Source organism: Dothidotthia symphoricarpi (genome assembly GCF_010015815.1).
Source record: "Dothidotthia symphoricarpi CBS 119687 unplaced genomic scaffold P153scaffold_12, whole genome shotgun sequence".
NCBI classification, from domain to species: Eukaryota; Fungi; Ascomycota; class Dothideomycetes; order Pleosporales; family Dothidotthiaceae; genus Dothidotthia; species Dothidotthia symphoricarpi.
In genome coordinates this window covers 86,518-109,735 of record NW_022985019.1, presented here as the reverse complement: position 1 = coordinate 109,735, position 23,218 = coordinate 86,518, and the positions used below count along the sequence as shown (strand labels likewise).

At 49.7% G+C, this 23,218-nt stretch overlaps 9 protein-coding genes across 9 annotated transcripts; 4 read left to right on the top strand and 5 right to left on the bottom strand.

Annotated features, from left to right (window-relative positions):
* Window positions 1-132: 132 nt before the first annotated feature.
* P153DRAFT_376466 (glycoside hydrolase family 3 protein) lies at window positions 133-2,786 on the top strand (the record flags this gene model as incomplete). Its single annotated transcript, XM_033669662.1, has 3 exons — window positions 133-202; window positions 255-861; window positions 953-2,786. 3 exons carry the CDS (start codon window positions 133-135, stop codon window positions 2,784-2,786), a joined length of 2,511 nt encoding a protein of 836 aa, XP_033522666.1.
* Window positions 2,787-2,838: 52 nt separating this feature from the next.
* P153DRAFT_317895 (HpcH/HpaI aldolase/citrate lyase family protein) lies at window positions 2,839-4,037 on the bottom strand (the record flags this gene model as incomplete). The annotated part of the gene is made up of 4 exons (XM_033665036.1): window positions 2,839-3,328; window positions 3,385-3,632; window positions 3,653-3,780; window positions 3,850-4,037. 4 exons carry the CDS (start codon window positions 4,035-4,037, stop codon window positions 2,846-2,848), a joined length of 1,047 nt encoding a protein of 348 aa, XP_033522665.1. The 3' UTR covers window positions 2,839-2,845.
* Window positions 4,038-4,170: 133 nt separating this feature from the next.
* On the bottom strand, window positions 4,171-6,126 carry P153DRAFT_341786 (PLP-dependent transferase). Its single transcript, XM_033665938.1, has 5 exons — window positions 5,469-6,126; window positions 5,213-5,421; window positions 5,039-5,156; window positions 4,837-4,984; window positions 4,171-4,777 (listed from the first exon to the last, which is right to left on the bottom strand). Exons 1-5 carry the CDS (start codon window positions 5,752-5,754, stop codon window positions 4,306-4,308), a joined length of 1,233 nt encoding a protein of 410 aa, XP_033522664.1. The 5' UTR covers window positions 5,755-6,126; the 3' UTR covers window positions 4,171-4,305.
* Window positions 6,127-6,694: 568 nt separating this feature from the next.
* Window positions 6,695-8,135, top strand: P153DRAFT_431961 (uncharacterized protein; the record flags this gene model as incomplete). The annotated part of the gene is made up of 3 exons (XM_033672940.1): window positions 6,695-7,830; window positions 7,885-7,932; window positions 7,991-8,135. 3 exons carry the CDS (start codon window positions 6,695-6,697, stop codon window positions 8,070-8,072), a joined length of 1,266 nt encoding a protein of 421 aa, XP_033522663.1. The 3' UTR covers window positions 8,073-8,135.
* Window positions 8,136-8,144: 9 nt separating this feature from the next.
* On the bottom strand, window positions 8,145-9,873 carry P153DRAFT_386400 (uncharacterized protein; the record flags this gene model as incomplete). The annotated part of the gene is made up of 4 exons (XM_033670526.1): window positions 8,145-9,165; window positions 9,237-9,369; window positions 9,434-9,547; window positions 9,618-9,873. 4 exons carry the CDS (start codon window positions 9,871-9,873, stop codon window positions 8,145-8,147), a joined length of 1,524 nt encoding a protein of 507 aa, XP_033522662.1.
* Window positions 9,874-10,045: 172 nt separating this feature from the next.
* Window positions 10,046-17,590, top strand: P153DRAFT_397366 (uncharacterized protein; the record flags this gene model as incomplete). Its single annotated transcript, XM_033671558.1, has 6 exons — window positions 10,046-10,123; window positions 10,180-11,092; window positions 11,146-11,290; window positions 12,894-13,263; window positions 13,330-15,810; window positions 15,866-17,590. 6 exons carry the CDS (start codon window positions 10,046-10,048, stop codon window positions 17,588-17,590), a joined length of 5,712 nt encoding a protein of 1,903 aa, XP_033522661.1.
* A 218-nt stretch (window positions 17,591-17,808) lies between these two features.
* P153DRAFT_367447 (Diaminopimelate epimerase-like protein) lies at window positions 17,809-18,934 on the top strand. Its single transcript, XM_033668281.1, has one exon. It carries the CDS (start codon window positions 17,861-17,863, stop codon window positions 18,905-18,907), a length of 1,047 nt encoding a protein of 348 aa, XP_033522660.1. The 5' UTR covers window positions 17,809-17,860; the 3' UTR covers window positions 18,908-18,934.
* Window positions 18,935-18,968: 34 nt separating this feature from the next.
* P153DRAFT_367446 (uncharacterized protein) lies at window positions 18,969-19,838 on the bottom strand. The gene is made up of 2 exons (XM_033668280.1): window positions 19,542-19,838; window positions 18,969-19,485 (listed from the first exon to the last, which is right to left on the bottom strand). The coding sequence occupies exons 1-2, from the start codon at window positions 19,830-19,832 to the stop codon at window positions 19,234-19,236; spliced, it is 543 nt and encodes a 180-aa protein (XP_033522659.1). The 5' UTR covers window positions 19,833-19,838; the 3' UTR covers window positions 18,969-19,233.
* A 1,725-nt stretch (window positions 19,839-21,563) lies between these two features.
* Window positions 21,564-22,047, bottom strand: P153DRAFT_367445 (uncharacterized protein). Its single transcript, XM_033668279.1, has one exon. It carries the CDS (start codon window positions 21,962-21,964, stop codon window positions 21,704-21,706), a length of 261 nt encoding a protein of 86 aa, XP_033522658.1. The 5' UTR covers window positions 21,965-22,047; the 3' UTR covers window positions 21,564-21,703.
* Between the last annotated feature and the right edge of the window lie 1,171 nt (window positions 22,048-23,218).

Here is a 23,218-nt window from a genome sequence, read left to right as displayed (position 1 = left end):
GCGATTTTAGCCTCCTCAATCCAAAAGATAGATATGCACAACGTTGAATGTAAATGAATCTCGTTTGCCCAGCATCGTCTTGATATCAATTCTGCTTAGCAACCATTCTACTACGATCGCGCAATCGTCTCCATGTGTGACATCAATGTTGAAGAAGTCTTGAGCAAGCTCACTGTTGCTGAAAAATGCAACCTCACCGCCGGTACGGATGGATGCTTTCAACATCCAAGTGAGCCATACTTATCTCCTACTAGGTAGCGACTTCGCGCATACATTCCCCATCCCTCGTCTCGGAATTCCAGCTCTGCGAACGAGCGATGGCCCAAACACTGTTCGAGGAACACGCTTCTTCAACTCTACTCCGACGATATGTCTCCCTGCTGGCCCCGCTCTTGCTGCGACATGGAACCGAGCCTTGCTCCAGGAAATTGGTGGTCTACTAGGGGACGAGTGCATTGCTAAAGGCTCTCACGTACTCCTAGGCCCCTGTATCAACATACCACGTTCACCTTTAGGAGGCCGCGGTCAAGAGGCCTTTGGTGAGGACCCTATGCTTGCCGGGGTGCTCGCGGCATACATGTGTCGTGGAATGCAAGAGAAGGGCATTATTGCGACACCAAAACATTTTGTGTGCTCAGACCAAGAACAAGGCTGCTTCAGTATGAATTGCATTGTCACGGAGCGGGCACTGCGAGAGATTTATCTCATGCCGTTTATGCTGGCGATTAAGCTTGGTGATCCCGGAGCTATCATGGCTGCATACAACAAGATCAATGGGATCCACGTTTCAGAAGATAAACGGATTTTGCAAACAATTCTCCGTGAGGAATGGGGGTTCCAAGGTCTGGTCATGAGTGATTGGTAAGCTTCTCTTTTTACATTTTGGATTTACCAGACTGGTGGTTTTCGCATGTCATGCAAGATAACTATTCCTGACTGACTGTGTACACAGGCACGGGTTGTACTCGACAACCGGGCCAATCCGCGCTGGACTTGATCTTGAGATGCCAGGACCGAGTCAGTGGAGAGGCAAGAACTTGGCACATTCGCTGCTGGCTGACCGATTGACGAACCGAGCCCTCGATAACTGCGTGCGCAATGTTCTCAAAATGGTGAAGGGGGCTGCGAGGTCCAATATTCAAGTGGATGCTCCAGAACGACCACTAAACCGCGAGCAAGACCGTGAACTACTTCGTCGTGCCGCGGCCGAGTCAATTGTACTTATGAAAAACAATAACAACATTCTCCCGCTAGATCCTACCAGGTCCATCGCTGTCATCGGCCCAAACGCTGCTATCGCCGCCTACAGAGGTGGACGAATCGCTCATCTTCGCCCTTACTACACCGTAACTCCGTTAGAAGCCATCCGCCAGCGTAGCGAGGCTGAAGTCGCCTTTGCACAGGGTGTGTACAATCACAAGGAGCGGCCTTTATTGGGCCATCAGCTTAAGACTAAGAGTGGAAAACTTGGTTTCGACATGTATGTCTATACTGAGCCTTCGACCATCACTGATCGCAAACCGGTGGATCACTATGAGTTTCTCAACTCATGTGGGTATTTTTTCAACTATGAACATCCAGAACGTATCGATAAGGAGAACTGGCATGTGAACATCGAGGGTTTTCTCACAGCTACGGAATCAGGTCCCTACGATTTTGGAGTCAGTGTTCAGGGTACAGCTTCTCTTTACGTGGACGGAAAGCTTGTCGTCGACAACACACACAACCAGACCTTTGGCGAGGGATTCTTCCGCGCCGGTACCATTGAAGTGGTTGGAACTGTCAATCTTGTGGCGGGACAGACGTACAATGTGCTTGTTCACTGGGCTGGTGCGCATACTTCGGAGCTTATCAAAAACTCCCCCCTTACATTTCATCCTGGCGGCATTCGGCTCGGCGGCTGCATGAAGTTAGATGTCGAATCTTCCATCGCCGCCGCTGCAAAGCTCGCTGCGGAATTCGATCAAGTCGTTGTCCTAGCAGGGCTCATGGGCGATTGGGAAACAGAAGGATCTGATCGGGCAAACATTGACCTTCCCGAACATACTGATGATCTCATTACGAGAGTCCTTGAAGCTAATTCTAAGGCGGTCATCTGCATCAGTTCAGGGAGCCCTGTTGCAATGCCTTGGGTCGACAAGGCTGCGACGTTACTGCACGTATGGTATGGTGGCAACGAAACAGGTAATGCTATCAGCGATGTTTTGTACGGCGATGTCAACCCTTCAGGAAAACTACCCCTCTCTTTCCCCATCCGCCTTAGCGACAACCCTGCCTATCTCTATAGCCGTGCGGAGCGACGACGCCTTCTATATGGAGAAGATATTTATGTGGGCTATCGCTTCTACGACATCATGGCCAAAGAAGTGCTCTTCCCATTTGGCCATGGTCTATCCTATACGCAGTTCGCTCTCTCGGATCTATCACTCGCAGTGGATGGGAAAGAAGAACACGCAACACTTACCGTCAAGTTGGAGGTTGCTAACGTTGGGGATCGCGATGGATCTGAGACCGTACAAGTTTACATTCAGCCCGAAGCGCCTAGTGTAGGACGGCCGTTGAGGGAACTCAAAGGCTTCGAAAAGGTAACAATCCCAAAGCAAGCCAAAGCTACTGTCACAGTACCCATGGAACTCAAATACGCAATGGCCTTTTGGGACGAGGCTGAAGAGCGGTGGGTTTGCGAAAAGGGCATTTACACAATTCAGGTTGGAACAAGCAGCAGAGGGAAGTTCCTGGAGCAGCGTTTTGAAGTTGAACAAACGTTTTGGTGGCAAGGCCTATAGAAAAGCTTGCATCGAGAATGTGGGTAAATGTTACAAATATAATCAACGTGTTGTCTAATCTAGTGCCCGTTTCGTCCTCCTCCATTAGCAACAGCGTCATTACCGTTCAATACTTTTCCGTTTGACCTGTGCTCATACATTTTGTGCCCATTCAGCTTATTCCCATTGAGGTTATTTTCGTTCGACTCCTTTCCTGACCCATAACTCTCTACCATGTTAGCGACCATGGTCTTCGCCTGTACCAAATCATTCTGATGCCCCCTGACGACATTGATGAAGTCGGCTGTGGTTAACAAGAGATTGAAATCCTTGACCCAAGTGTCCTCCTCGGCCGAGACTTTGAATATCACTGTCATAAGCGGCTTACGGTGTCGGTTTCGCACGGCAATAAGGTGATCGATGGCTCCTAAGAACTTTGGGTCGTCGCGCTCACCGAACTTGCGAGCGGGAAGACCTAATGAGAGACGCAAGTCACCTGGCCCCAGCATTAGACTGTCGACGCCTGGTGTAGCGGCGATAGCATCGGCGTTGTCAAGGGCCAACTGAAGGTCATTTCCGAATCAACAATCTGCGATGGTTGCATAAAAGGAACACTGACCTGGCTTTCAATCTGACAGATGACAGCAATGTGTGCATCGGCTACGCGATCATGTGATGATCCTGGCGGCGCTATATCTGTGATGCCTTGGATCAAGGCGCATGGAGACAGTGACCTGTCACCTCCAGAGCCAGCATATCTACACTTGGACACGGCCTCGGCTGCTTCTTCAGGCGTATCAATGTGTGGAAAAACTATTCCGGCAGCGCATGCAAACAGACATTTGTTAGTTTGGCTGATGCCAAGGGCTTGACCAAAGATATCTTACCTGCATCTAAGGCATGTGTCAGGAGATCTGAATGCGCCGAAGGCACGCGTACAACGGCGACAGTTTTGCCTTCGCTACAGAAGTTGATTGTATGGATGATGCGCACTAGGTTCTCGGCATCAATCGGACTTTGGTGGCCGTTAGCCTCTGTTATTGTTTGCAGGATGGATGTGTGGTTGAGACGAGACGAGACGTACGTATGCAGCGCATCGACCATGACAAAGTCCATGCCTGTGACAGCGATGGTTCGAGCTACCATGGTGTGGGGAAAGGCCATGATTGAGCCGTACAGATAGGAGTAAGGCTTGGTAGGGTCCATGGTCTGCCGTATAGCACGCGCCAGGTCAGAGGGCTGGAACAGGGAATGAGCACGGTAGGATTCCATGGTGCAAGATGGGTGACTTGTCAAGATACGATGACGAGGCTGCTCACGAAGAGAGTAGAGGTAGAGGTGAGTAGAAGAAGACTTGAAGGGAAATGGATATATCACAAGGGTTGTACTAGTGCTAGTATAGATGGAGTAATGTCTACGAGAGCAGTCCTATAGGGGTTCATCTGTCTACGTACTTGGATACATGTATTGCATACGTTGCTTTGTGACCCAGTCTTGCAAGGATCACGCGTAAGTCCTTTCTCTTCCCATCTCCAGCGTCCTAGCACTCGGCGACGTGTCTGAGCGCCGTGTGCAGCGCTTTCAACTCCGAGACTGTGCCCACGGTGATCCTCACACATGCACTGCAGCCGACCTGGCCCCCAACATGGCGCACAGCTATGTCATGGCTGGTGCGGAGTCGCCAAACGATGCGCTTCGCTCGCGCATCGTCGCGCTGACACGCGCCTGATGCTGATGGCTGTTTGGCGTAGATGGGCACAAGCACGAAGTTGGCCGCCAAGCCACCAAGTGGGGGCCCAATCCCGCTTGATGCTAGCGCGGGATCGATCAGAAGCTGCGTCAGCCTAGTACGGTTCTGCACAACCTGACGCTGCAGCTCGGTTGCCCGGGCGAGGCCGTCTGCGGACAGTGCTTCGCAGGCTAACCCTAGCGTCACGCTTGACAGTCGGTATGGCATTTGCACTTTGCCCAGCATGCTGATGAGGATGGGATGGGCCATGGCCATGCCGACGCTGCAGATGCCATTAGCACGGCGCAGCGAGTGGACACGAGAAAAGGGAAGAAACTGTACCGGATCCCCGCCAGGCCATGCGACTTGCTGAGCGACTGTACGACAATTAGGTTGTTGTACTTGGCCAATAGCTGCACGGCTGATGCGCGCTCCGGAGCGGCTGCGAAGTCGATGTACGCCTCGTCAACAACAAGAATGCCCCGAAATTCTGCCGCCCATTAGCTTGTACTGCTCAGTCCCGGAGAAGCCAGTATCGACTAACCCTTGAGATTCAGGATGCGTAGAATCTGCTCTAGGGGAATTAGACTGCCCGTCGGATTGCCTGGCGAGGCCAGGAACACCACTTTGATACGCTCATCCGTCGAGAGCGCGGCGCATATCTAGCCAACACGTCAATGATAGCCCGGAGCTATGCACGAGCACTCAGCCTGCGTACATGATCAATCGGCAAGCGGAAGTCGCCGTCTGCGGTCATCTCTTGACTGCATTCGGTAACTCCAACATCATGCAGCCGGGCGCAAACGCGATAAAAGTCGAATGTTGGGGGAGTGACGAGAATGCTCGCACTCCCGGGTGTGCAAGTTGCCCGGATAATCACGTCGATAATATCCGAAGCACCTGATCCTACGCACACCTGCTCAATACCTCCCAAAGTCAGCATATGTCTCCATGAGGCCTGGTCATGACCGTACTTTCCAGTCGCCGCCATTGTACGATTCTCTGCCGAAGGCTTTTGTGTGAGGCAGACGGATAGCGGTTCAAATTGCTCAGATCAATCGTGTCCTGCGGGCATCCGCCGCCGATTTCTGCTTCAGGCGCCAAACAGCTTCCGGCCGAGTTCTCGTTGGCGTCCAAGAGAACTGCTGCACGCTCCTGCACGTCGTCCGAGGTCGACGTGACGTACTTGGGGAATGCTAGGATGTTCTTCCTCACGGCAAAGTGAAGTGAAAAATGGCTAGGTACCAGAGCGGTGGACATTGTGGCGGAAGATGTGGTATGGCAATTCACCCTTCACCATCCATCCCATGCATTTATATGTCCGCACCATTTGCCAATATACTCCTCAACCAATCCTGGGCCCGGGCGGATCGTGAGCCAAGTTGGTAGTAAAGCGACACGCGTTGACATATGCAAACAGCCGCAGAACGCCAACCCCCTCGAATGTTTTCGCAGCATAACAAGAGGAAGTAGAAGAGGATTCAAATAGCCAAAACAAACGTGTGTTATTCTATATCTTTTTCTCCAAAAAGCCATTCGACAAGCTGCTACTACTTGCTGTTGTTAAGACATGAAATTAAGCCTGAACTTTCTAGAGCACGTATATAGTAATACCAATATTACTACATCAGCAGAAGGCGATCGAAATGAATTGTTATGCATTCGGTCTGGCACAACTCAAATAATTGTTCATGGCTTGCCTATTCGATTCGCGCCACAGAATTACTATGTTTTGTTACGAGTTTCATTACAACTATAACGATTACGAGCGTTTCATGTCGCGACTTTGTTCATACACATTATTTCTAACTGGTGCATTCATACTAGCAGTAGTTGCAGGATAATGCTGACTAGAGGAACAGAGAGTCCCCTTTGAACGCACTGCTTACCGCCATCAACAATGATATTACGCTTTGGTTCACGAAATCACTAAACAGAAGATCGCTTCAGAGCTAAACTTCAAGTGTTACTGTACCTCGTGCATAACCAATCTCACCGATGTAGAGCTTTCCCCCCTGACGGTGCCTGAGCTCATGCAGTGCTCCACATGGCTACACATTTGCAAAGCAAGTACGATAGGTACCATTGATTGACTGGCGGAGATAGGTGGGCGGAGCAGGGGGGAGTGCATGTATACAATATAAGACCGAGCTGTCGTACGTGCAAGATGCGTATCATTCTCTTGCATATCTTAGTCGCCATGACTCCAAACCCAATTGATATCGACGCCCACAACCATGAATGGTCGCAGCTACTCGGGTCCCACCTCGAGCATGCCCTGACCACAAGCGAGTCGTACACGTCGGACGAGAGCAAGGATCACCTTGACTTCTTTCGCAGCCATGTTTGCCGATGGCTAGGCCCCGCGCCCAAAGCTAATGGAAATGCGGAGCATATATCTGCAGCCTACCCATCGGCCCTGACTGCCGATCACACGCCATGCGAGATTAGCTATGGATGGAAGAAGGGTCAAGGGCCAACAACCGTTCGATATGTCGTCGACATGATACCTTCCAATGCAAAGTCCGGTCGTATCGCGTCGCTAGCAGCAGCCAGTCGCGCCATCGACGAGCTTAGTTTTCTAGCTGCCTCGGCGTCGCCGGGAGTGCTCATGTCGCCTGATTTGTGGGCTGCGGTGACAGCGGAGATGACGAAGCTGGAGCACGAGATCCACCCTGTGGACCGTCCTTCCTGTGGCCCTTGTAGTTCGTCGTCAGCCTTCATCGGCTTCGATCTGATCCGTCGAGGCGCCCGGGCCAAGCTCTACTGGCTGCTGCCCGCCTGCCTGTCCCCGACCGGGTTGCTGGACCTGCTCGACGTCGTGTTTGAGCGCTGCATGGTAGACGGCCATCTGACAGGGTTGCCTCGATTCGCTGAACACTGGGCCCAAGTGCGCCACTACCTGTCGATCAATATGCACGGCCCTGACGCTCTGCGTCCCCGCATGCTCTCCCTCGACGCATCACATCATCCTATTCCCCGTGTCAAGCTCTACAACCGCTATTACTTTGCCTCTGACGAGTCTTTTGATGTCATGAAATCCCATCTCGCCCTAGGTGGGGAGATAGCTCTGCAGCCGCAAACGCACGACGAGTATGCAGCACTATGGACGTGTGTGCAGGAGAATAATCGCCTTCACGCTCATACTGTTGAGGAGTTGGAGCGACAGCGCTACTGCATGGTCGCCTACGATATCTTTCCCGCACCGGGCGGAAAGGGTAACAACACTATCACCAGCAAGCTATACCTGTTCTGTGACCAACTACCCGGACATGATGCCTTTGTCACCAATGAGCTACTGGCAAAGTTTCCGGCGCCGGCCGATTTTCTACGTCGGTATGTTGATTGTCTCCGCATGACAGGTTGCGATCTAATACACGTGCTTTTTAGCGAGTTTGAAAACGGACGTCTATCAGAACGTTCTACTCATATCAAGGAGTGAGTTACTGTCGATCTTTTTTTATTGTCGATTCAGTTTCCTAATCTGATTCATTAGGGTTGGTCTGACTGGACGTGACGGCGTAGTCGACATAGCTGCCTATATCAGCCCTAGTATATTTACGCCCAAGGCGACGTAACACGAGGGTGCCAAAGCACAGAGTGGAATACCAAAATTAGAGCAAATCTCATTATGCCCTTCTGGTTCTTTTTTACACCTTCGCCAACATCCTCACCAGTCTTACCGTCAAAACGGAAACTATCAAGAAAAAGCCCAAAGACACCCAGTAAGGCAGGTACTCCCAGACACCCCCCCTTTCCAAACCCTCTGCCAATAATGCCGCAAAGACTGGCCCGCTTGTCATGGTTGCCAGCCTCTCTGCCACATTTAGCCCCGTGTACACAAGCGTGATGTGATCTGGATCAATGGCCCTTGTCACAGTAGACTGCAACGCACCATTCATGCCCCAGCCCATCATGTACAACAGCACTGCACACACATACTGTACGTTACGCCATCGAGCCGATGTGTATAGTGATGAGGCAATCGTGCAGAACATGCCCAATAGTGTTGCTGATTGGCAAAAGATGACTAGGCCAAGGTCAAGGCGTGCAGCTGGCTTGCCTATCGCCTGCAGCCAGTGAATGATGAGTGTGAGCACCACAAGCGTGATGGCGGCGATTGCGCGTTGCGCAGCCAGAAAGTAATTTGTATCCGCGAGCGTCCAGGAGAATGTGCAACTGGCCCACTGCGGTATGATAGTGTTGACCCCGTGGCCGAGCTCGTTCCAGAAAAATAAGACCAGCGTGGGTGCTGCAATAGGATTCCGGCACACATGGATAACGGCCAAGAATGCACTGGTAAAGGAATTCCAAACCATGTACAAGGGAGACTCGTTGTGTCTTTGCTCAACTGATATAGCCGGCCTGCTTGGACCACTGCTTGGACCACTGCTGATGCTGCTGTCGAGAAGGGGATCGGTTTCCTCACCGCCTGCAATTGTGGCACTTGGCACGGTTACGGTTACCTTGGTCGCCACTTCTGAAGGGGATTTGTACTTTTGATGGCGGGGGTCAATAATCAGAAAAAGAACGGGGAAAACCAAGCTGTATATCGAGATGCCAACCGACATGGGAAGCCATATGCTTTTCTGCATGAGGCGAGCGCCCAAGGTTTGACTGGCGGCATTGACGAAAAGGCGGGCTGCGTTGAGCGAAAAAAGGGCTTTGCTTCTGCGGGTGGGTTAGGGACAGGTCGAAGGGTCGTATGAGATGCCCTGGAGTTTGGGATTGGGAGACGTTACAGATTAGCCGCAGGAATTGTCTCGGCGATGAGAGCGTTGGTGAGGCTCAGTAGAACGCTTTCACCGCCACCGAAGAGACGGTATATACATTGCGCCCAGATAAGCCTTGTGCTGAAGATTTGGTAGAAATAGCCTGCATGATGGTACGATCAGTGCGGGATTCATATTTGTTCTGACATGGTTAGATCAAAGCGTACATATACACATAGTGTGGCACAAGCCGGCTGCTGCACTTCCCACATTGACTAAGAGAACAGTGCGGCGATTGAAACGTCCGCAGAGGGTAGCATATGGGAACGCTGTCAGAAGCTCTTTGTGGCGTTAGCTAGATATACTTGAGTGAAGTCTTGCGTCATTGGCAAGACGTTGAGAGAAATATACCAATCAATGCTGTGAAGAGAATGTTATAGGCGAAGATAGTAGCTAATTCTTTCTGAACCGGAAGAACTTTACAGAATCGCTCATCTACGTCACCGTTTGGAGAGATGACTTTTGGGTCCTGCGTTTCGTAATAGGAGCGGCAGAGGTTCAGCTCTACCATACGCAGCAACGGTGCTTTCCACATTGCCTGTCCCAACGACACAAGAATAAGAACAGCACCGCAACCCCATGCTGTAGAATGATTGAAGCGAAACATGGTTAGAAGAAAATCTTGATTGTGTGTTGTAACAGATGAGAGACAAGTTGTCAGAGGGAAAAAGTGTCGGGTTAGTCATGCATGAAGCTAAGTAGTCCCACCGCTTAGTACCTCGCCTCCTGCCCATGCCCCAACTTCAAAACCATGACAAGTCTACACACCCAACGACAATATGACCTCACCAAAGAAACCTATCCTTATCATAGGTGCTGGCATTGCTGGACTGGCTTTCGCTCAAGGCTTAAGAAAGGTAAGTCTCACCACAAGTCCACTGTCTGTACAATAACTAAGAGACCTTGATTACAGAAAGGCATTCCTTTTCTTATCCTCGAACGTGACGCGTCTGCTTCAAGCCGCTCACAGGGTTGGGCACTTACCATACACTTTGCCCTTCCGTATCTTTTAGAGTTTCTTCCAGATGACATCGCCAGTCGTTTACACACTGTCAAGGTCGATCCAATCGTTCAGCAAGATCAGAGCCACTCTGTGTTTCTGAACCTAGATGATTGCTCTGTTAAATGGCGCCTACCGCCAACTTATGGAAACCGTATGCGAGTCGTACGTGTACGACTTCGTAGTTTGCTCATGGAAGGTTTGGAAGAGCATATTCTATGGGGGAAAAAGTTGCAATCTTTCGAAACGTCTTCCAATCGTGTGCAGGCCTACTTCGAAGACGGGACCTGCTATGATGGGGAGCTTCTTGTTGGGATCGATGGAAGCCATTCTCATGTCCGGGCGTTGACATATGGGCCGGAACTATCGCGCCCAACGCCTGTTCCCGCTTGTTTCCTAGGTACGGAGGCTCTAGCGACGGAGAAGCAAATGGAGCCATTGCTAGAGCTAGAAAAGACCGTCATTCAAGGCTGCCACCCCATAACCCCCGCCTGGATGTGGTTCTCAGTTATGGAGCGACCAGAAATGAGAAAGTCCATGGGAGAGGAACCTTTGTGGCGCGTACAAATCTGCCTCTCTTGGTTGTCGTCAGTTGGGCTGTCGGAGATCCCCAAGACCAACAGGGAGCGCGTCGAGCTGATGAGAGAAAAGTCCAGTACTTTCCATCCGATTTTCAGGAACATCTTCCAACGCATCCTGTCTTTGGATCACGAAGATATCATCAATGTACCCTTGGAAGTGTGGTGGTTGCCCCAGGGTGCGAAACCGCACCATTGCAACAGTCGAGTTCTACTGGCCGGCGACGCCGCACACACTATGCCATTGTGTGAGTTAACCCCAACTCGAACTTATAATACTACAAAATGCTGATATTCATAGACCGCGGAGAAGGATTCAACCATGCGCTCATGGACGTGCATCACTTGCTGCTATCAATTGAAGAATTGTATACGGAGCCCAGCCGTCGGAATGCGATCATTGTGGATTATGAGGAGGATGTCCGGACCCGAGGCCTGCGGGCTGCGTGCATGTGTCGCGACGCGTGCCTCGAAGTGCATCAGTGGGATACGCTCGGGGATCATTCCGTCGTTCGCCAAAAGAGTATGTTTTAACCCCTTTGTGTACTCTTGAAATCGATATAGAATTCCATATTGTTTGTATTTCTTCTCAGGTTATTGCATTTTGTCGTCTTGTTTACGATTCGACTTCATCTTTCTTCTAGCTCAACGACGCTCAAGCCCGGCGCCTTATGGGTGCTTTTCAAAAACCCTGCGTATCTTGAACACATTCGGCTTGATCACAACTATTAGAGCTACAGTTCAAGCCATCTAGTAATCCTATACGGTGTTTTGCTCCAGAGACACGTCAATACAACACCAAAGTAATGCTATTAGAGAATTCAATAGTAACAATACTAGCTTTTGAGCTGTATAGACACTTTTTGTATAGGATACGCCTTACAAATCAAATCAAATGTTGCGCGAGCTTAATTATCACTAAAACCATTTAAAGTCGTACTAATTTACCAGTAGAGCAATGATTAGAGATTGGACCGATTGGCTGTACATAGATCATGTTATGACAAGGTATGTTGAAAAGCACTACCTATCCCCATCGTCCGGCGGATGAGACCCGCGGACTTTGGGCCAATCAGAGCGTGGTTTGGTATCGGTGTGTTGCCATTTGGTATAGAGCTTCGATTTTGAGATGTAGCGCTGTGACGCGATTCTACTGGTCCAAAATCCGCAGATCTAATCCGCCGGACGATGGGATACCTATTCGACCGAGTTCCAGAGGCCCGGTCCACAGCTGAACCCAAGCGTTGCGCCAATGAAACCGTGGCATGAAATACAGTTTTTCTTTCCTGTGTCTCCAGCGAGGATATCCCACCATTGATGCAATGAAGCTGGACATTCAGCACTAAGGTTGCTTGCGTGATCTGCCTTTCATTCGTATGCTTTGGTGTCAGGCAAGAGTAGTGTAAAGAGGAGAGAGTCGCGCAGTGGCTTACAAAGGTGACAACACAGACCAAGACTGGCATGCAGCTCGGTGGTACCCGACGATGCTTTGGCCATGTAACAAAATCGGAATTATCTAGATCTGTTCGGGACGCAAGATCGTAGATCAGCATGGAGCTAGAACAATGTTGAGTCAAGTGGCGTTATTAGGAATATGCGCTGTGAACGCTAACACCGAAAGGATCCCAGCTACTGGTTCTACCACCAGATTGAATCATCCTGGGCTGATAGACTAACTACCTTGGAGAATTGCAGAACATCACGATCTTCCAAATCATGACCTATTGTTAATTCAATATCACGGTTCCCAAATTGACGCGTGGCGTCATCGAGGATAGAGATGGATGTGCCACTTTGCGAATTCTTCCTATCAATGCCAATACACAAGAGTACAATCAGAGACGTAATTGCATCTTCCGGCGCGTCTGTTCCTCTACGAACATTGCGACTTTGATAACTGCAACAAGCCAAGGGGTGAGTACGCATTAGTCGCACTGTTACCTTGCACAGCAGCGGCTACAGCACATTTATTCCCCTTCTTCGTAGCTGCATAAGAAAAGGTTCTTGACGCTCTGGGAGATTAAGCCCACGACGCGCTAACACTGGTAGTTGTCCTGCCCACATTGTTCATACCCGCGGGAGTAGCGGAATCGATATGGACGTGATTTGGAACCTCCCAAACGCTGTTCATGCGATTGCATTACTTGTCGCAATTGCCATTAGCAGTCACGCCAGCGCCTCTATCTTCAACTGGTTGCGCCGTTCCGATCTTCGACAACTTCACACTGCGTTTCCCCAACGGTACGAAGACGAAGATGGCGAGGCTTCTGTCGAGTCAACACAAGCCTTTGCAGATCGTCTCCAGCGGATTGCATTCACCTGCAGTGTCTCCATCGGCAGCACGACCGCATTTGCTCGCTATATACTGATACTCGATTCTGGAATCACATTCGGCCAGACGGTTCAGGTTGGCATATGGGTACGTTGGTCTTGGTTAGACTATCTCCATTTACTTCTTGTATCTTCTACTAACTGGGCATATCAGTTGTGTCTCATGCTACAATCTTTAACGCTTCTTGTTGAACCATCCGCCCCTTGTCGGTTCTCCATCGCTCTGCAGGGCAGTGCCAATTGTATAATCGTTCTAATTACATTGTTCTTTGACTCTAAAACCAGCAGCAATGACTTGCTCAACCTGAACCAAAGAGACCGCCTACTTCTAGTCGTAGAATTTGTATCGGCTGGCCTGGCTTGCTTCAATGGTGTTTTGTTACCGCGTCGGCCTGACGTTTTCTGGAAAGGCTCTCTGGTTGATCGACAATATACGATTTCTTGGTTCTTTCGATCATCGTTTTCCTGGGTTTGGTCTGCCCTGCAAGCAGTCTCTGGCGGTCGTACCTTCGGTGTCGATGACTTGCCCGAACTGAGTCATGAATCACGTTCCTCGCACCTCTTTGAACGCTTCCAGCATGACGGTGCTTCGATGGATCGTAAATCTCCACTCTGGAAGACGTTGGCCTACTCGTATCGCCATGAGTTCCTAGTACAGTTGGTGCTTACTGCGATCGGGTCGGTGTTAAGCTTCGCCCCTAATATTATGTTGTTGGGCATTCTACATACAATGGAGAACGAAGGAAAAGACGATAATAGGCTAGTAACCCTTGCCCCTTGGGCGTGTGGACTAGGCTTTACCATGGCACTTACAGCCTGCATTGGACAATGGAACATCTGGCTCTCGACCATGGATCTTGGACTGAAGATGCAGAGCCAGCTCATCATGGTGCTATTCGACAAATTGTTGCGAAGTCGAGGTTTGACCCCACAGCCTCAGGACAAACAAGAGGAGGACGCAAAACCAAGCAACTCGACTGCAACAGGTCACAACATTGTCAACTTGGTCTCAACGGATGTGCAACAAATCTCAAATTGCGTGCGTGGAATATATCGCGGCTACGAAGCGCTAGTTAAACTCATCGTTGCGGGTTTCTTAATTGAACGCTTGATGGATTATCAAAGCCTTGTTGCGGGTTCTGTATTCGCCATGCTGCTGTTTACGACCAATGCGTTCATCGCAAGGTTGCAGTCTCGCAGCCAAAGCGCCTTAATGGCTCGTAAAGATTCTCGTATGACTGTTGTTGCTGAAGTCATACAAGCAGTCCGCCAGATCAAATTTTCCGGCTGGGAGGATGTATGGGAGTCAACAGTACTACAAAAGCGGAAGGTAGAGTTGGATGCGCAATGGATCGTCAATCAATGGACCATTGCTGCACAAGCCATTTACACTTTTGGTCCTATCCTAATCTCCGTTGTGGTTATCGCAACGCATGTCTACATCAGTGGGGACTTGAAAGCATCAACTGCCTTTACCGTTTTGTCAGTGTTGAACGCAGTTGAAGGTTCACTGGGTACAATCCCCGAAATACAATCTGCGTGGCTTGGCGCCTCAATCAGCCTTAAGCGCTTACAAAGTTATCTTTCGACATCCGAAAGGCAGTTTTCATCGATTCATAGTGATCAAATCATTTTCGAGAAGGTCACCATTCGCTGGCCTGGAGTCGCTTCAGATGGCTTTCAACTTTCCGACCTAACGCTTCACTTTCCACCACACGCTATAAGCGTCATCGAAGGACCATCGCGGTCTGGGAAAAGCCTGCTTCTCGCTGCCATCCTAGGGGAATGTGACATAATTCATGGCACACTCGAAAAGCCTTCTTGCCTTTACGACCCACATGTCAACACCGTGCAATGTTGGCTGGTCGATTTTGCTATTGCCTACGTCGCGCAGACGCCATGGATCGAGAACGCAACCATAACTGAAAACATCCTGTTCGGGCTCCCCATGAACTTGGAGAGATACAACCAAGTCTTGCAAGCATGCGCATTGCCCAAGGATTTGGCAAACTTTGCCGAAGGTGATCGCACAGAAATTGGTCCCAAGGGAGTCAATGTGAGTGGCGGCCAGCGATCTCGGATTGCACTTGCACGCGCGCTCTACTCCCGTGCAAGCATTTTGGTTATGGATGACATCTACAGTGCTGTGGATTCACACACAGCTCAACATTTGTGTAAGTACGTACTAAATGGTCCTCTTGTGAAAGGTCGAACCGTCATCTTAGTCACACATCATCTCGGTCTGTGTGCACCATTTGCGGATTACGTTGTTTCTCTCGCGAGCGATGGTACATGTGTGGCTGCTGCTTCTGTGAAGAGACCACAGTGTGTAGATCCAATCGATGTTTCGCATGATCAAGAGCAGGTACATTTGGAAATTGAAGAGCAGATATGGGAGACGGGTATCACAGACAGAGAGGTCGACATCAATTTGTCAGATTCATCAACCTCGTCATCTGTTACGAGGCACGAAGATGTCTCAACTTCCCGCAAATATGTGGTCGTCGAAGACCAACGGACACAAGGTTCGCATCACCGGGTTCTGTTGCAATACCTAGGCCAGATTGGAAACGCTTGGTTTGGCATCCTGATCTTGCTCATCTATGTCGTATTTATCGGCTTCGTAACTGGAAAGGTACGAATTGTGTGTGCAATATCTGAATTTCACTTTGGAACTAACATGCACATAGTCGTGGTGGATTGCTCGTTGGGCTCATCAAAACGAAATAAACTCACGCATGTTCATCGCATCTGTTGCAGACGATGGTCTCACATGGAACTTGAGCATCTATGCAGGGATTTCGGTACTAGCTTGCGTCGCAGGTACCACGCGTTACTACCTAACACTATCATCGGCGATAGGGCTTTCACGAAAAGCATTCGCGTCACTACTACACTCCGTCCTATATGCACCACTAGACTTCCTTGATCGTACCCCACCTGGCCGGATGCAGAACCGTTTCTCGGGCGATATCGCTGTTCTCGACAGTCAGATAAGCCAAATCTTCAGTCTTGCCTTAACCAGCGCCCTAGAACTAGTCTCTATCCTCGTTGTGGGTACGATGGCTAGTTGGTGGATATTGCCAGTATCCATCATCATGCTTGTTTTATGCGGTCACGCCTCTTACCGTGTTTACGGACTGGTTCGAATTTTGAAGCATCTTGACAGTAGCACCCGAAGCCCAATATTGGAGCGATTCAGTTCTACCATTGATGGTTTACCAACAATCCGTGCGCTTGGGGTCAAAGAAAACTATCGCAACAAACTTGCCACTGAAATCGATGACAATATCCGCGCGCTTTGGAACCTTTGGCTTCTCAATAGCTGGTTCGGCTATCGGATGGCACTTATTGGCGCGACTTTTGCAACAGTGGCGACCTTTGCCATCATATCTGTACCCAGTATCACCGTTGCTATGACAGGATTTGCCCTCAGCTACCTCATTCGCTACGCTCTTGTTGCATCGACATTCATTCGAGGCTACGTCAATCTAGAAGCGGCCTCGATCAGCATTGACCGAGTATTTGAGTATATACAAGTTCCCAGCGAAAGGTATGACGGCCGCATGGTGCCTGCGGCCTGGCCGGAGCAGGGTCGCCTTGATGTTTCTCATCTTGTTGTGAGGTACTCACAACATTTACCGCCGGCTTTGAATGGTATTAGCTTTCAGCTCTTGCCTAATCAACGCATTGGTGTAGTTGGGCGTACAGGCGCGGGAAAGTCGTCACTTGCCATGGCCCTGCTCAGATTCCTCGAAGCTGAACAAGGCAGTATTATGCTCGACGGTATAGACATCTCTACGGTGCCGCTGCGGCAGCTTCGCCAGCGGCTCGTCATGATTCCGCAAGATCCTCAACTTTTCTCGGGTACAATACGGACGAACCTAGATCCTTACAACGAGTTTGACGATACGGAGCTGCTGGATGCGCTAAGATGTGTCCATTGGACACCCGCGAAGACCCAAAACGAGGAAGAATTACTCCTTTCTAACGTAGACTTTCAGCCTGGCTCGTCGACGACGACTACGAGCGATCTAAACAATAACTCACTGGATCACACCACATCGCCTTTAGACCAGGAGGTCGCAGATGGCGGCTGCAATCTCTCAAAAGGTCAACGACAGCAGATTTGCCTCGCGCGGGCCATTGCATCAAGACCTAAGGTTCTTGTCATGGACGAAGCAACATCGTCAATAGATCACCAGACTGACTCTTTGATTCAAAAGTCTATTCGGGAGTCCTTTGGGCGCGGCTTCACTTCCCTGCTAGTGATAGCCCATCGCGTTAGCACAGTAATGGATTTTGATCGCATTCTTGTTTTGGACAAAGGGCAAGTAATAGAGTTTGGATCACCTGAGTCTTTGATGCAGCGAGTCGATGGGCATTTCTATACGCTTGTGAAAGATTCGAGCTAAGCACTTATAGATACTGCCAACGATTTTAGATAATAATAATCTGCTTTATTCCCATTTAACTCCTACTTTCCTTTACGTTTCTTTTCTAAAATCTCAGACTCCATCGAATCTAGAGGACTAATAGTAGTCTATGCAGGTCACGTTTTAGCAAGGTGTTGGTATATCTGCTAACCTGTTTTAGGTCTCCCCGCTCAGAAGGCAAACACTGCATCACTACACCCTGGTACATCGTCGCCTCGCAATCGGTAGCCCCGGCCACAAATCTGCGCAATGAGTAGTAACGAAGCATCCTGGATCGAAACAGAGGACTGGCATACGGCCGGAGAACCATTCCGCATCGTTGACAAGCTTCCAACAGGCCATCTTCCCGAAGGACAATCTGTAGCTGAGCGCCGCTTCAACGTGATGAAGAAATCCGAGCATCCTTTGAACGTCCTCCGGCAGCTATTATGTCACGAACCCCGTGGCCATGCCGACATGTACGGTGGCTTTGTCACCCCTCCCAACGACTCTGGTGCTCATTTCGGTGTACTGTTTTGGCACAAAGACGGCTTCTCAACGGCCTGCGGCCACGGTACCATTGCTTTGGGCTACTGGGCTGTGAATAAAGGACTTGTCAAGGCTCCTGAAGGCGACGGTATAGTGGAAGTGGTTGTTGACGTTCCCTCCGGCCGGGTGGTCGCAAGCGTTGCAGTGAAACAGGGAAAGCCAATCCATGCGGACTTTATCAACGTGTTGAGCTATCAGCTGGGCAAAGGTTTGCCAGTCAAGATTCCGTCACATGGATCAGAGATTAGTGTGGACCTAGGCTTTGGCGGTGCTGTCTATGCTACTGTGGATGCGGCACAGCTGGGGCTCAAGGTCGAGCCTAATCATTGCGGAGATTTCATCAAATTGGGACGGGAGATCAAGGTCGCTCTTGGAGAGAAGGGCAACTATGGTACATATGGCTTATACGGGATCATCTTCTATGATGAAGGAGAGCATGCTGGGGATGAGTCGGTAGCTGTTACGCAAAGAAACGTTACCATCTTTGCTGATGGTCAGGTCGATCGCTCTCCATGCGGTTCTGGTACGTGTACAAGACTCGCGATTCTTTTAGCAGAGGGGAGACTTAGACCTGGATGTTCCAAGCTTCTCCACCGATCCATCATTGGCACATTGTTCGAGGCAGATATCGTGTGTGAAGAAAAGAGTCCTCTCGACGAGTTTCCAGCCTGCATACCTCGTGTAAGAGGGCATGCGAACCTAGTTGGGCGAATGAACTTCCTCATAGACCCAGCGGATCCTGTTTTTCCGGGCTTTCTACTACGATAGCAAGATAGATTGTAATCAACTCTCGTCAGATCAAGCTTGGCTTTTGCGAAGCTGTCGTTTTGCATTCTCGACAGTTTCCTACATGATGGTAAAATGTGACGTGGTTTCAACGAAACATCTAAACAGCGTGACGTCAATTCTAGTATTTCTTGAGATCCTATGCGCAAGTGGTCTTCTCCATACACAGTTGAATGCCGACAAGGCGGATCTCAGAACCAAATCGTAAGAGCGCAGCCTAGAGTCGAGACGGCAACTCGTCCAAATTCCGTGTACTTCCCTGCCCATTTGTTCTCGGATAAACTACAAATCAATCACAACACCAAAGTTCACCCAATCCTCTGCTTCCTTCTCACCCACACATCCATTTCCTCTCTTTCTTCTCCACCATCTGATGTACTTGGTCGAAGCTGAACTTCCCAGACTTGAAGTTTGTAGCTCCCACGGTCCCCTTTGCCGGTATGAAGGTCAAAAGACCACTCATGTTTTGGACAAGAGATGCCAGAACTCAACGTCACGCCAAAATCCTCGATATCAAACGGCGTACCATTAGAGAGCGGATACGACGAGTGCGGGCATTCCTACTCCCGAGTCAGACAGTAGATTTGTGAAGCTGAAGCGAAGGGCGAGCATATACATGATTAATTGCAATGAACTTCCCCTTGTACTGGAACACCATGACTTGATCGCGTGCGTTCCCGCCAGATTCGGGGTCCTTCCAGTCATCGATGGCTATCTCCGTGGCAAGAGAGCTATCTTCTCGCGGCACGTGGAAGACTTTGCATCCTGGTACATGTTCGTTGTTGCATAGACGCCTTTCGCCTACACGGATGTCATCGAGGATATTGGGATATGACGAAGCTGGACCGGTGTGGAACCAAGCAGCGCCTCCTCGGGATGGACGAGTGAATGGATTGAGGAATGACATGGTGCGGTTTGGTGAGTGTGCAGCGACGTGTGACTTTCGCGTTGGGCTAGCGTGATTGCGCTATGCTCACCAATACAAATTACAACCATGCACAATCAACTCTCTGAGGCGCACAGTGCTGAGAGATCAATAATGTTTAACGACAGTCAATGTATCAAGCGGTGTTTGAAGAATAGCATCTAGTGATTGAGCCGTGCGTGGTATCTAAATTTCACTAGAACCGTCACCGCGATCCTTAGGGTACTACTCCACAGTCTTTAATTCATCAGGAACCGCGTTGCCAAACTTTTCCACCGTGTACGAAGCCAGGAACGTAGAAACGCCGGCTGAACTCTTCCAAAGGCCACTATTATTGCGAATATTCTATTCTCGCATTGCATGTCTAATCTATGCGTTTCAATTGTTCTAATCGACGTTAGTCAGGATTTCCAAACGAAACAAAACAACGAAGTATAGATAGGGAGCTCAGGAGTAGAATCGCTTTCACCTCAAGTGCACTTGGCATCGGAGTGAGCTGGGATAACGAAGTAGGGTCATCTTTGCAGGGTGTGTGGTATTGAAGAAAAGGGCAAGGAGGAGTACATACCAATTTATCCCACGCTGCCAGGCGATCCTATCCTGACAGCCAAGGGAGCAACCACGGTAACGTGTTCTGCCCTTATTTGGTAGACATTGTCAACCAAAACACACTGCGGGCGCTCATCGCATGCCTACAGATGATCATGGACCTGGAACCCAATGCCTCTGATGAGCAATGCAAACTCAGAAGCGTGTGTATAACTTAGGCCCCATGGCTGTGCCAGATCACGGAGAATCTTGCCGGCATGTGTCGATTGTACGAAAGCGGATGTAGTTCGGGAGACCAATTTGGTAGTCTGAAAACCCCCAGGACAGCGAGATTTCAATGATGATTACCCATGATCTGGAATGGTCAGCGTTGTTACACGTGAAAAGATGAAGACGGAAGGCTCACCTGAGCAGTGGGCTGCCCACCGTCGGCATACGAAAGCTCGTTCGCAAACGCTCGCGGTGGGCAGACAGCGCGATCAGCCGTAGCTTCTCCGCTCAATGCATCTCTACTCATAAAGAGCCATGCACACCGACGCGCTGTAACAAGTGTTGCCTTTCATAGATTGGCAGACACTGAGGCATTCGTAGTTCCTACGTGGGCAGCAAACCGTCAGGGAAGCGCGTACGCCTCCACCGACCAGCGACAGAGGGAAAAAGCCATTGGCTACATATCGAGATGGTACCGTTGAGTCTAGCTGGCAAGCTGTTCCCTTCTGATAGGGACAAGCTGGAAAGAATTGCGAGTCGCGACAGAGAATGGGTCGAGTGGGAAGAGTTTGCGCAGGACAAAAGAGAGAGATTGCAAGTGGCTAGGCGAGGCGAGCTCGAGCTCTGAAATTGAGTGGGTCTAGCGCGGGAGAGCTGTCTGTGCAGCCTCGTGGGCAGATGTCAGTGGGAATCAGGGCCTGGCCCATGTAACTCAAACTGGACTACCATGAAACAGGATCACGATCAATTGTAGTGTATTTTTGGTACGCCTCTCCCTTTGACAGCGGTTTTGATTCATGGCAAATGCACGATAACATTGGTTCGGGAAGGCGTACCAGGGCGGCCGAGTATGTACGCGCTTCACTGCGTATAGTCCAGACTGCTCGACTTGGCAAGGAGGGAACCTCGAAAACACGACTTGTTGGCGTTCCGTCATTCCTACTCATTCTTCGCGTCATCCTGATAACTTGTTGCCTCGGACATTGTGAGCATGGGAGCTATATTCATATTCGAAAGTGCTTTTGCCTTGTTTATTTGTTGCCTTTCGTCAAAGTGTCAACATTCCAGGCCATCAAACTGACACAGCTCTTCATCTACATACTTTCCATTCGCCTCTTCCTCGGGCGAACCACCAAGGCCCAGGTGTGTGTATTCCCATACTGCACGTATGTGGCTGAAACCGAACCGTCATCCCAGAGCTTGGCATTGCGTTCCAATGGCATGCAAATGTGCCTTACTGTACTCGATCGCAAGTGAACTTCCATATGGGACTGGACTTGGGCAGGGCGTAAATGAAAACACCACAGAAGGGATTTGAGTCCTGCTAGATTCGCGGTTGGCGCTACCAACACCATAGGATGGAATAGAGCTGCAACATTGCAACGCGTATATTTCGGACGAGCTCTAAAGCGTTGAGACCTAAGGAGGTACACGGAGCGTTACCAAAACGATGCTATCAACGTCCATGATTGCCAGAATCTCATACCAGACAGAAAGACGATTTCGCTGCCATGACGGGTCACCTCCTGTCCCAACCTTTTGAGGTGCATTCTCTTCTTAATTCTAGATATGCAGATTTGCCTAAGTGTTCTTGTTTTTTCGTTGAACATGGTGCAGATGCTGTTCGTCATGGCGACTACTTGGGTAATCCATGCATATAAGGCTGATTGTTGCAGGACTCACAATCGGCCAGACACCAACAAGCAATCAAACCTCCCTTGGCTTTGGACGTGCTGACGTGCCACCCAATCTCTGAAGTAACGTTCTAGATTACATCACATCATGACTCTCTTTTCGCATGGCATGAAGTCAACTTGATGTTTATTTGGCGATCTTCGTTCCTTACACATTCAATCGATATCAAGGATATTGCAGCAAACCAAAATGTGTGTTTATTATTCTGGGTGGTATACATTCCAATTAACGCGCTCTAGGAGTTGCCGATTACTCTTGTATGTTTAACACAATCTCTGACCACACTTTGGAAGAATGAGGTGGTGTGAGCCGCATCGGAAGACCACTCGTCCAAAATCTCAGTTAGATGATCTAACTATATTGGACTTGTCCGAATTTCGGCAAAGGTAAGCCTTGTTGGTCCCACTTGTATTCCGGATTTTCAGGCTGTCGGTCAAGTCCAGTAGTCTAACCGCGTTGCAAAAGGAGTGGCAACATAGGAGTGGCACAGTGCTGCTTTGAACACTCATCTTGCGAAGGAACCTTGCCACATGATAGCACTGGTTGAATTTTCGAAATAACTCTGAAGTCGGAGGGGGATTACATAGAGACATCATATAATCAAAAGAGTGCTATTGAAAGACTAGGTGTAGGATACGTAGGAACGATAAGTCCGAGTAAAAAACTCCCTACTTCACTGAGCTTGTCCAATTCCACCGTTCACTTTTTATGTTTCAAAACGCGCTACTCCTCGTTCTGGCCGTTACTGATAGCTTCTTCCGGGTAGATGAGCCTTCTATCACTGATTAGACACATTGACTACGGTCACCTGGGAATTGCAGAATAAAACTTGGTTGCTCCAACATCGTCGCAATTTCGATACAGGACAGAACGGAGAGTACCACAAGTATAAATATGTTCCCCATCCGAGGCGA

Coding starts and splice junctions, on each gene's coding strand:
- P153DRAFT_341786 (XM_033665938.1), bottom strand. CDS start 5,754: ATGTCCACCGCTCTGGTACCTAGCCATTTTTCACTTCACTTTGCCGTG. Junction 5,422..5,468: donor ACAATGGCGGCGACTGGAAA/GTACGGTCATGA, acceptor TGACTTTGGGAG/GTATTGAGCAGGTGTGCGTA. Junction 5,157..5,212: donor TCCGCTTGCCGATTGATCAT/GTACGCAGGCTG, acceptor CGTGTTGGCTAG/ATATGCGCCGCGCTCTCGAC.
- P153DRAFT_367447 (XM_033668281.1), top strand. CDS start 17,861: ATGAGTAGTAACGAAGCATCCTGGATCGAAACAGAGGACTGGCATACG.
- P153DRAFT_367446 (XM_033668280.1), bottom strand. CDS start 19,832: ATGTCATTCCTCAATCCATTCACTCGTCCATCCCGAGGAGGCGCTGCT. Junction 19,486..19,541: donor AGTTCATTGCAATTAATCAT/GTATATGCTCGC, acceptor ACTCGGGAGTAG/GAATGCCCGCACTCGTCGTA.
- P153DRAFT_367445 (XM_033668279.1), bottom strand. CDS start 21,964: ATGGTGTTGGTAGCGCCAACCGCGAATCTAGCAGGACTCAAATCCCTT.